Here is an 11522-nt window from a genome sequence, read left to right as displayed (position 1 = left end):
AAGGTCTTTCCACCAACTTGGAAAAGGTTTTCTTTACTGCCAACCAAACAGGGCCCACATTTGGGTTGACACAGTTCAACAGTTTTTTTGTGGGGATGTGCTAGGGACCATCACAGAAGGCAGGCTGTTGCATGAGAGAGCAGCCACATGGCCTCACTTTTCAACAAATTTTGTCGTATTCATTTCATTCATCTGATGTGGCTGCTCTTTGCAGCAGCCAGTCCGCGAAATGTCTTCTGTCATTGTCCCTAGCAAATTTCTTTTTTTTGTGAGGCCGAAATTTCTTTTATTAACTCTTCCCACTACGCAGCTAGGGTTATTCTGCACCAAACTTAGGTTTCTCAGGTATTATTTTCTCCCCCCCACCCCAATTCTTCCCCTTTTTTTTTTTTTTTTCAATCTTCACTGATTTGAATCGGTTTTTATATTTCAGATATCGTGTTCTTTTCCAATATCTCAGCAGTTGTTTCAGGTATACATGTACAATTCCATTTCTTCTTTTGCCTCTTTCCTGATTTTTTTTTCTTGGGAAATGGTTGGAAGTTCATATGTGAGGATTTTGTTCTTTAATTAGTGGGCTAGTGTGGGGTTTCTGATTTATTTTTATGGGTTTTGGCCTTAGTGATCTTTGAGGGTTCCTTCCTGAGATCTAAGGGAATGGACAAAAGTTCAGTTCATTTTTCTCTGTCTTAGAATTTGAATTTATGGTTTTAGGGTTTCTATTTTTTTTAAATATATATAAGTAAATGGGAATTTTTGTTGTCTGGGGTTTGAAACTCTGAATTTTGTTATAGTTTTGTTTTGGAGATCCAAGTAGATGGTGTTTAAATGGGGGTGATGACTAAGGTTTTCTGTTTTTCTTTTTCACTGTATGTTTTTATTTGAGCTTGGCATCCAGGGTCACGTTTTTTCAATTATGTAATATGAATATTCAATATTGGAATCAGATTGTTCACCTAATTTATGTGCATTATCATCTCATTTTATTCGGTTATGTATGAGTAAAATGATCCAGGACATTGAACAATGGAGAGATTATTTTGAATCAATAAACATTAGTGTCCTGTTCGTTTGAGATTGTGGAAACCGATTGTCACCCCCCCAATCCGATTATTGGACCATAAATTAATGTAATTTTAGGCCCAATAATGGGATTGGGGGGTGGCAAACTGGCAATCAGTTGTCAAAATCCCAAACGAACAGGGCATAAAATTCTATTTAGATTTGTAGGGGTATTAGAATAAAGAGATTCCTTCATTGGGAAAATCATTTTGAAAGAGCATCGTTAGTGACACTGTTAGGCGTCGCTTTGGAATTTAAAAACTGGCTATCTTAAGCAGCTTTCATTGATGTTTTTTGGCCAGAAGATCTAGAGGTAACTATTGAGACTTTGGAGTTTGTACTAATGTTTGTTGCCATTGGGTTGTGGGGGTGGGAGTAGGTGCGTGGGTGTTGTTGTTGTTGTTGGGGGGGGGGGGGGGGGGGGGGAGGGTCCTAATACCGACTCTGGAAAGCACCTTCCAAGCCTCAATTCTCTATCAGCATCTTTTTATTGCAATAGTGAGCATAAACACATTTAGTTTAACCCTAATTTCCATAGTCTTCTGAAATAATCAATGGATTCTTTGGGATTTCAAACCCGGTTGTTCACAAACAATCAATGTCCGAGATATTACATCTCTAGCATGCAGATCTACTAAAAGCTCCCACGTTTGGGAAAAATTGATGCCAAGGTCGAAGTACATGAATAGTCTGTCCAAGAATAGGTCCTTATCCTAGATCCCTCTATTCATGGTTAGATTGTCCTGTGTTAGTTCTGTTCTTTGTTTGTTTATGTTTTTCCTATCTTTAAGTTCTGTCTGCTGTTTTGTTAACAATGTCTAATTTTAGAATTACTTTAATCTGATGTTTGATAGGTACTATGTTCTAATTATTAAGTAGTTGTTTAGCCAGAGTTTTCTAGTAACTAGTCCAATATCTTGAAATGAGGCACTTTTTTTAATGGTCGAAATGAGAGGCACTTGCCCGTCCTCTATCGTAACTTGCTTTTTCTGTTTTTTGAAGTGAAAAATGAGAAATGTTATTCTGTGTCCATTTTTTTAATGGCTGTACAACCTATCTTGGAATATAAATCATCCCACAAGATAAAGTCTTATCCTTGAAATCGGCCCACTCTTTGTTAAGAAATGATCCTATTTGTCAGAAGGATGATATTTTAATTCCTATTAGTATTGAATCATTCAAATGACATGTGTCCTAAGAAGCACGGGTACGGGTACGGGGTGCGGGTACGACACGACACAGGTACGCGATTTTCCAAAAAACCCGGGTGCGGGTACGTTCGGGTACGCCGAATATAATAATATATTTTAATATTTTATTATATATTATAAAAATTACAAAAAATTAAAAAAACAATAGGAGAGCAATCAAATAATCAGTTTTGGGCTCTCAATTGGTAGCCACAATCTCAAACAATGAAAATACAAACAAACAAATACCTAACAAGGGAACAAAATTACATAAAGCCATTTTGTAGCTCACTTTTTTACAAGAGAACAACCAACTAGCAGCATATTTTTTCCTATTCATTTAATTTATCTGAGGTGTATGTTCTCTCCTGAGAAAATGAGCCGCGAAATGGTTTTTTGCAAAATTGCCTAGCAAATCCCATGTACAACAGTAAAGATCTAGGGTTTAAGGCCCTGTTCGTTTCAGATTTTGAAAACCGATTGTTCTCCCAAAACCTATTTGTAGATTATGACAACTAATTGTCAGCTCTAAACAGGTTTGAGGCTGATAATCAGTTGCCAAAATCTCAAACGAACAGGGTCTAAGTTTGGAGATTTTGAGCTATGACAACCGATTGTCAGCCCTAAACCTATTATTGGACAAAATAGGTTTGGGGAACACAATCAGTTGGCATAATCTCAGGGAAAAAGAAAAAGAAAATGGGAGAGAGAGAGAGAGAGAGAGAGAGAGAGAGAGAGAGAGCCGGAGAGAGATTTTCTGTCGGGAGAGGGAGAGGGAGAGGGAGAGGGAGAGGGAGAGGGAGAGGGAGTCGGGCTCGAGAGAGAGAGATTTGCGTTAGGGTGAGAAATAGAAACCCTAATTCTTTCTTTTAAGTGTTTTTTAAACATCCCCCCACCTTTACTCCACACAACCCACCCATTACATTGTATGTCTCATTTAACCCCCCACTTTTACCCCACACAGCCCCCCCCGTAACTTAAGTAAAAAAAAAACAAGTGAAACCAGTCGGGTGCATCGGGGTGCGCACCCCAAACGCACCCGACACGCACCCAAGTCCCAAAATTGATTTTTTTTTAGACCCACAGTTGGGTGCGTACCCGGAACGTACCCGAGCGTGCCCGTACCGGATACGCACCCGACACGGGTACGAGGGCTTTTTTAAAGTACCCGTGCTTCATAGCTGTCAACCACTCTCCTATACCCAGGCCTACGCTAGTTTCCCACCAGATCCACGATCGGTTCGAGTCCATCAACCCTATCATTCTTTCAAGCCTTCAACAAACAGTCTTCACCTTATCCCTTTATTTAGCCTCTCTAACCTAATCACTGATTCAAGTACCTATTAAAGAATCCCTATCTCCTACCTAGTTACCCACCTGTAACCTTACACGTAGCCAACATTTTATCTCCTATCTTACCCCTTTACACGTAGCCAAACATTTCATTCTTTAGGACGGTTACATACCTCTAGAAGATTGTTAGTTACAACCCATTGCAACTAATGTATTAAAAATCGGAATTGAATCCTAAATCGTAAGAAGGGTTGGATCCTATTGTATTGTCAAACATAAGATTCACACACGCAGACCCATACACGCACATGCATATACATACACACACACACACATATATATATATATTTAGAGAGAGAGAGAGAGAGAGAGAGAGAGAGAGAGAGAGAGAGAGAGAGAGAGAGAGAGAGAGAGAGAGAGAGAGAGAGAGAAACCGGATTCCTAACCGAGAGCGGAACCATGTAAATCTCTACATGACACATAGCGTCCATAGGGTAGTTTTGCCATTTTAAGAAAAAAGCAGAAAGCAAGTACTTGTCAAGGTGCCAAGAGGCTATCGTTAGTTCCATACTCAAATTCCCAAATCGGTTTTGACATCATTATTCATATGTATATATAGTTATATACAATATAAACAATCATAAATAAATTAGAGAATAAAATCCACGATCTAGTGGAGGATTCAACTATTTCCTTGTCATCACGTCAAATGATCGGCTAATAGGGATGTTGATAGAATGGCTAGTTCAGGGGTACTCAAGGTTGAACTTACGAGTTCTACGAGTCAACTCTCGGGTCGAGTCGAGTCGCTGGACTTTCGAGACGAGTCGTATGGGTGATTCACCTCTGTTGAAGACTCTTACGAGTCATCTGGTGACTCTTACGAGTTGATGTCAGTCGACTCGAAAAAATTAGACTCTTGTTGAGTCGAGTGGCTGGGCCTAGGGTTTCTTGTTTTGATGGTTGAAAACTTGGAAGTAAGAAGTTAGCACTTAATTATTTTGTGCATGCAAGTTACAAGCATATAAATATTTATATTTTTGGCATAGTGTTTTATCTATGTGCTATTGGGTTATATTTTTTACATGATACATCTTTTGATATATAATTAATTTTTTTCAACTAAATTTCTGTTGTTGTCAAAAACTCTTACGAGTCATGAAATTAAGAAATCGAGTCATGAGTCGAGTCACGGGTTGACAACCAGTATCCTTGAACTTTTTGACTATCTTCCTCCTTAAGACGTTGCACATGTTCATTTTATATTTCTCTTTTTATTGTCCTCCTCGGTCATAGGGCTTCTCGCTTCTTTTAAACTATAAATAAAACAAAAATACGAATCATTCATTTTTCAGCCAAATAAAAACTACCAAGATTAGTTATTCAATATTACAGTTGTTAATTGTTTGCCAACAAACTTGTCACATACTAAATATCTATTTCTCTTCCAAACCCATGCATATTGGATAATAATCTTAAAAATAATAATGCAACAGTCCCCTAAAAATCGGCCCAGGACCAGCTCCTGGCACACCCTACCATCAGTCCTTAAACCCTAAACTTTAATCCTCATACTTCAGCCTAACTCACAACCCATATCCTTGATCATACCTTCAGATCTGTGATAAAATGTCAGAATTTTAACCTTTTTCCAGATCTATAAAATTGATTAATCCTGTTACAATAGTCTACCCTTACGTATTGTTTACCAACTCTAAATACCTATAGACCTTATCTCCTCCTAGCCATATAACTTATTCCGTATCCTAGTCGACCAATCCCCGAGTCCAATTGCAGTAGTTACCCCAGCTGTGACAAATATTGACCTACCAACATTCCTTTCGCTTGACTGTCCTACATCAATTGGTTTCAGACACACAATATCTGGTGTCTCCCTTTTTCCTTCATGCATCAAAGTATCATCTGAGAAGGAAGAACTTTTTCTATTTCCAAGATAGTCAAGTTGGAAACATTTTGTTTTCTCAGAGCTGCAAATGTTCTACTTAAAGTTACTGAAATATTCTACTTAGGATCATGGGTTGCTTTACGTAGCGTCAGGATCTGTAGATGTTTCAAATCGCCTAGTAACTTATTTCTACTCATGGTTCTTAGTAGTTTTTCCTTCTTCAAGGTGATTCTGCTAAATAAGTTTTCACTATTATTCTTTTCATCAACATTTACCTTAAAATTAGGTAGGGAAGAATGTATTGTTGGATTGATTAATAGTTTCATTCTCAGTCTGTTGATCTTGGGCTAGGTAGCTGCATATGAAATGATTGCCAACACATGCCAGCTACACTCGAAATGATTGCTATCACATACCAGTTGCAATAAACTCCTCATTTTTTTTGAATGCTGATGTGATCCGGGCTTGATAGCTTGACATCTTTATGAACATTTTATTTATAGTTTCTATTTTTCTTTAGTAGACACTTTCTATTTTGGTATTTTTGCTATTTTGGAGCCTATTTTTGGGGGTTGTCCACATCACCTAGGGCCCACACCACCTCACACCCCACTCCATTGCATACTATCATATTAGCTCTAATGTGTAGTATTTAGTTGTGACTTTAAGAGGGTTATTAAAGTCATTTATCAATGATTTATGACTTAAAAACTCTTATATCATATTGGTTATTTATAGGACCTACTCACGTAAAGCAAATCTCACTATAAATGTCTTTTTACAACCCTAATTGAAGCATCATTAGAGAAAAATGTTAATAGCAGCCGTTTCTTCCTCCTTCCTCTCTTATCTTTCTCCGTTTTCTCCCCTCTTATCTTCCTCCTCTTTCCCTCTTTCTCTTCTTGTTGTCCCAGCCTGTGTTGCTGTCCGATGCAGTCATTGACGGTCCCTGCAGCCAACAATCCTCTTTCTCGTCTTCTCCATCGTTCTCCCTCACTACCTCATTGTTCGGTCACATCTCTGCACCCTAGTGCAGTCGACATCCCATTTCTCCATCCCTAGCCTCTCTTAGATCAGCCAAAGTAGCACTTCTGCTGATCTGCTACTTTCTCTTCTCCCTTCTTAACAGCCAATCATCTTTGCTGTTATTTCATCTTTTCTCTTGGTTGCCATTCATCACTTGCAGCAGATCTATCCCTAGTTTCCCTTCCTACCAGTCACCTTGCTGTCCTTGCTCTCTCTTGTTAAAACTGCAGTTGTAGCAGTTATTTCACATTCTCTTCTCCTTCTGGCCGCCGTCTTTCTGCTTATGTTGTTTCCTTGTCATTTTCTGCCATTTTCCCCTTCATTCTACATCATATCGCTCCCCTTCATTCTACATCATATCGCTGGCTAGTGCCGTCCTTGGACAAATCGTGGCAGCCGCTATATCTCGCAGACCTCGTACATTGCAGGATTTGAGGCTGACGTGTACACCATCGGGTGAGATCAATCCTATTTTATTTTAATTACGTTTATTGATTACATTTTGCTGCCTTTACCCCATTGATCAGCCATCCATTCACCCATATTTTTCCTTGAGACTACTCTGCCCTACCAAGGGAATATTTGGGCCCTAGTGTTTATCATTTTTATTATTTAAGGCCGATGATATTTTTTGCCTCCCCGTAGGATTATGTGCCCCCCTTTTGATGTGATTTGCTGTCAAAAAACGTTATGCCCACAATTCATGTTAAAAGGGAAGCGCATAATCCTGCCGGAGTGGGGGGGGGGGGGGGGGGGGGGGGAGGGGGGTGGTTTGTGCGCGAAAAAATCATCTCCCTTTTTCATATTGTAATCAGACATTTGAGACTCTATTGCTCTTACCTATGGATTTGCTGTCTTGTGATGTGAGATTATTGTTGCATGGCATGTTTGGAATAAATTAAGGTCATACAAGTAAAAACACTAGTAAGATTTAATCAATTTCTGAATGCTTAATCTGATTTAAAGTTCTCTGGGATTACCCGTGAGTCTCCGGGTTTGCACCAAATGGCTTGCAAGAAGCTCCTTATTTGTTCCGGTTATTTTATATTTGAATATCCTAGAATGATTTTATACCAGAATATAGCATCAAGTGTAGTCTTGTTTATGTTGTATCTCCTTTGTTGCCATCATATATGTGTTTATAGCAAGACTAGATTGTCTATTACCGTAATAGTTGATGCGGCGAATACTGACATTCTGGCGTGGACTGGGCTGTTGGGCTTTCATACATGTGGACCGTTGGGTGTCATTGCACCAAGAAATATCACTATGCTGTCAATGATTCAGACCCAGGCCCACACTCCTGTTACTCAGGCTTGTTAGTGTAGTAGCAACACTTGTTTTGGAATGTTCCATTCTTGGTTTAGTCTTCCACATTTTAGGATTTATTGGTCCATTTATTTTCATGGTAATTTACCCATAAATGTATTCAGCACAGAAATGACCATTCGGGCTTATGCTCTTCACTATCTTTGCTGCTAATCGTCATCTATTGATAATTATAGTTGTAAATATAATTGTTTATCTAATCAATCGTAATATTGGGGAGGGGAGCCTAACACAGCAGTAATGCCTGTGTTTTGGTAATTAGTTCAGTAATTCGCTACATGGAGCGAAAAGCCATTACATCCTGGGAGCTTTGGCATTGAATAAATGCCAATGTCAATTATTGAGTTTATACACTTGTACAACATTTTTGTTGTCTCTTAGTGCCATCTATGTACGGATCATCTATTTATGCATGTCAATATGATATGAATGTTGGTTTACTTTGATGTCCTGCCTTCAATAAGTAAACATACTCAATTCTCAATCTTAGAATAGGTGGCTAACATCTCTCTAAGAAATTATTAAAATCACAAACTTCAATAGCTCAAATTCTGGGTGAATTAATGCAGCCATTTCAAAAAAAATTAATGCAGCCACAGATTTCTTAGAGCTGGAATTGGATGAATATGTCTCTGTTCTTCACCGAACATGTTGCTCAGCAACTATGCATGTGAAAAAATGGACATACTTTTTAGTGTGGACCAGTCACCAATATCGAAAATATCATGACATTTAGAGATTTTTTTGATAAAAAGAAAACTCCCAAAATTTTTCCGAGATTCTGAAATATTGTTGGTATATCCTCATATTTTATTTTTTTATTGTGAAAATATGCCCATAAGTTCAGGATATTATTTGTTGATCTAATTTTGCTTGTAAATTTTATATTTTTATATATTTTTTATGTTTTTCTTGCTTTCTTCCCAATATAAACCCAAAAATAACAAAAAAATTAAAATACCCTAGATACTCCTCAAGAAATTCCCGAGGCATATTTGTGACTATGGTGTGGACATGGATTCTTCTTAGTCAACCTTGAGTTCTTTCTATTCTTTGCCAATGCAGGATGACGGAACCACCTTTCGTGCCTAGGGAGAGGATTCTGAAGCAGCAGCAATATTTCCAGAACATTCATAAACATACATACTTGAAAGGGCGGTATGACAAGATTACCTCTGTTGCCATCCCCGTTGCTTTGGCCGTTACTGCCTTGGCCATGATTGTGAGTTTCATTTATTCATAAGAAAATGAAGTTTTCATCCCCCCAAACTATACTTTTCCTTTATATTTAGTATGTAATTTGTTGGAGTTATCTGTTGAACCAGGGAAGGGGGATCTACAATATGTCTCATGGGATTGGAAAGAAGGAATGAGGCTGCTTTCTCAGCTCAACGAACAACACCAATGGATCTTAGGTGAAGAAGTGCTTTCTTTAATGTTTTCATTTCTTTTCCTTCCCCGTACTTTCAAATCTAATAATGGTTTAGTCTATCATTCCACAATGACACCAAATGTAATGGATCATGAACTTTTGGATGCTGGGATTTTTGTTTCTGTTTTATAATAGGAAATTGTGAAATTTGAACCCTTATCTCACTGTTTTTCTCTTGAGGTTTCTCCACAATCTTGCTTCATGAGCTTAGGATTCTGGAATGGGTTTTTGGTTCTCTTGGGTGTAGGCAAGAGTGGTGATACCCCATTGTGCCCTATCAGTTGCAAATTTGATGTGATGAAGGCACTATGTATTTACTTTGGCTACCTCTTTCTCTACTACACCCATGACTACCTCTAGCATTTCCTTAGGACCCTTTTTTCCTCATGTTGAAATCAGTGGACTGCAAAGTTATGTTCTTTTTTCCATTTGTTGGCTTTACTTTGGATCCCTCATGACCTACAAAAGCACACTGATTAGACAATCCTAAGTATCTAATTAAGGATTATCTTGGTGTGCAAGCCTAATTTGATTTTGGGAGCACAGTAGATTGCTCAATCAAACTAGGTCAAGAGTTCTGCTGGTAAAAAACAGTTATGTTTCCATTTTTTTTTCAAGCAGCATGTTTTCTGCACCATACATGCTACAACAATTGGCCCATTGATCTTGTGGGTCACCACTAATATGGCACATTATCATTTGTCTTGTAATGATTTTAATTATTCTAACTGTTTACTAACACTTTGGGTAACAATTTTAACCCTTTGGTTCAACAAATGTGAAAACCAAAATGTTTTCTTAGAAAAAGTTTCTCTCATTTGGGTACTTTACCATGAAAGAAAAATGAACACTCAGGCCATGTTTGGCAGCCATGAGGTATTTTTTTTCATGAAATACTAGTTTATCAAGTGGTGGCAGAGGGGCAAGGAGGGTGGGAGAGGAGAGTTGACTGTTGAGAGGGCACGTGGGAGGAGAGGGCGAGAAGAGGCTGAAAAACAGGGAAAAGAAAATCTTCACTCAAAATAGGGTTTGTCTTTTCCTTGTTTTTCTGCCTCTTTGTCCCCATGTCCTCACTCTTGCCCTCTCAATTCTCTCCCTCTCCAAGTCTCCCTGCTCTCTCAAAACACTTGGTAAGCTATTATTCCATGAAAAATATTTTGTGGTTGCCAAACGTGGCGTTAGTGATTGATGGGGTATAAAAACAGCAGCCTATTAGCTGTCGACATGTGGCCCAAGGATGGCCCACCGCAGACCCCGCGTCAGCAGGGGTAGTTTGGTAATTACAACATAGTAGGTGAGCTCGAACCTATCGCTGGCCGACACCTGTCCTGGAGTAATAACTCCTCAACTACCCCTGTTTTCCCTCTATAAAAGGGCTTCCAAAGCTCATAAACAGGGTATTGAATTTTCACCCACCACTCTTAAAACTCCCTCTTGACTCCGGCTCATACTGACTTGAGTGTCGAAGGGCCTGTCTGGAGTACACTCCGGGTCGGTCATTCTGACCTCGTTTGCTTCTGTGCAGAACACAGTTTCGTCGGACACGCTTCCTTCACTTCTGCTCCTCGGGCCCACCAGCTCGGCTCTTACGTCACTGCCATATCTGTTACCGATTTTAGGCCTAACAGATTGGCGCCATCCGTGGGACCCTGAACTAAAGGCTGTTCCAATCACTTTACAAAAAATGGCAGGGCGCAAGAGTGCGCGGGTGCCAACCGCACGGACTACTCGAGCCGTGCTACCCGGCAGGACTCAGAGCGAGCGACTCGCCCCCCTGGTGGTGGCAGCTTCTGCCACGGCCGAACAGAGCTAGCCTCGTTCGGTACACCTCAACTCCATGCCCACTCCGGATCAAGTTCAAGCCCTTTTCCAACAGATGACAGCTCTCGTCGGGCAGTACCAGCAGCTACTCCAGGCGCCTCCCCAACTTCCTCCAGAAGCTCCACGACCTGTCCCAGAGAGGCCAGATATCCACAGGGGAGAGTCATCGCGCCATGGTGAGGGCCGAACTCACCTCTCCACCAGACAAGTCTGTCATCCACCGGCCAGGCATGCACAGACAGAGCCGCACCACCGTCGGAGGTTGTGGTCTCGCTCTGCGCAAAGGCGCCGGGCTCCTGAAGAACGCGCACCACAGGCAAAATCCCGGTCCCGTCGTAGGAGTCCGGAAAGCCACTCCGGCTCCGCGGCGAGCCAATCTGTGGAAAGAAGCAGGTCACCAGACCGTAGAGCTGACCCGATGCTACAGAGAATAGAAGAGATGGACCACAGGATTAAAGAGCTG

At 40.1% G+C, this 11522-nt stretch overlaps 1 protein-coding gene across 1 annotated transcript; it reads left to right on the top strand.

Annotated features, from left to right (window-relative positions):
- Window positions 1–214: 214 nt before the first annotated feature.
- On the top strand, window positions 215–9397 carry LOC143883594 (uncharacterized). The gene is made up of 4 exons (XM_077386939.1): window positions 215–345; window positions 434–472; window positions 8872–9028; window positions 9132–9397. The coding sequence occupies exons 1-4, from the start codon at window positions 230–232 to the stop codon at window positions 9177–9179; spliced, it is 360 nt and encodes a 119-aa protein (XP_077243054.1). The 5' UTR covers window positions 215–229; the 3' UTR covers window positions 9180–9397.
- Window positions 9398–11522: the final 2125 nt, after the last annotated feature.

Source organism: Tasmannia lanceolata, unplaced genomic scaffold (assembly GCF_043159265.1).
Source record: "Tasmannia lanceolata isolate RefF3 unplaced genomic scaffold, GAP_Taslan_0.1 ptg000008l, whole genome shotgun sequence".
NCBI classification, from domain to species: domain Eukaryota; kingdom Viridiplantae; phylum Streptophyta; class Magnoliopsida; order Canellales; family Winteraceae; genus Tasmannia; species Tasmannia lanceolata.
Note: the sequence above shows the minus strand (reverse complement) of the source record. Positions and strands in the feature narration are given on the sequence as shown.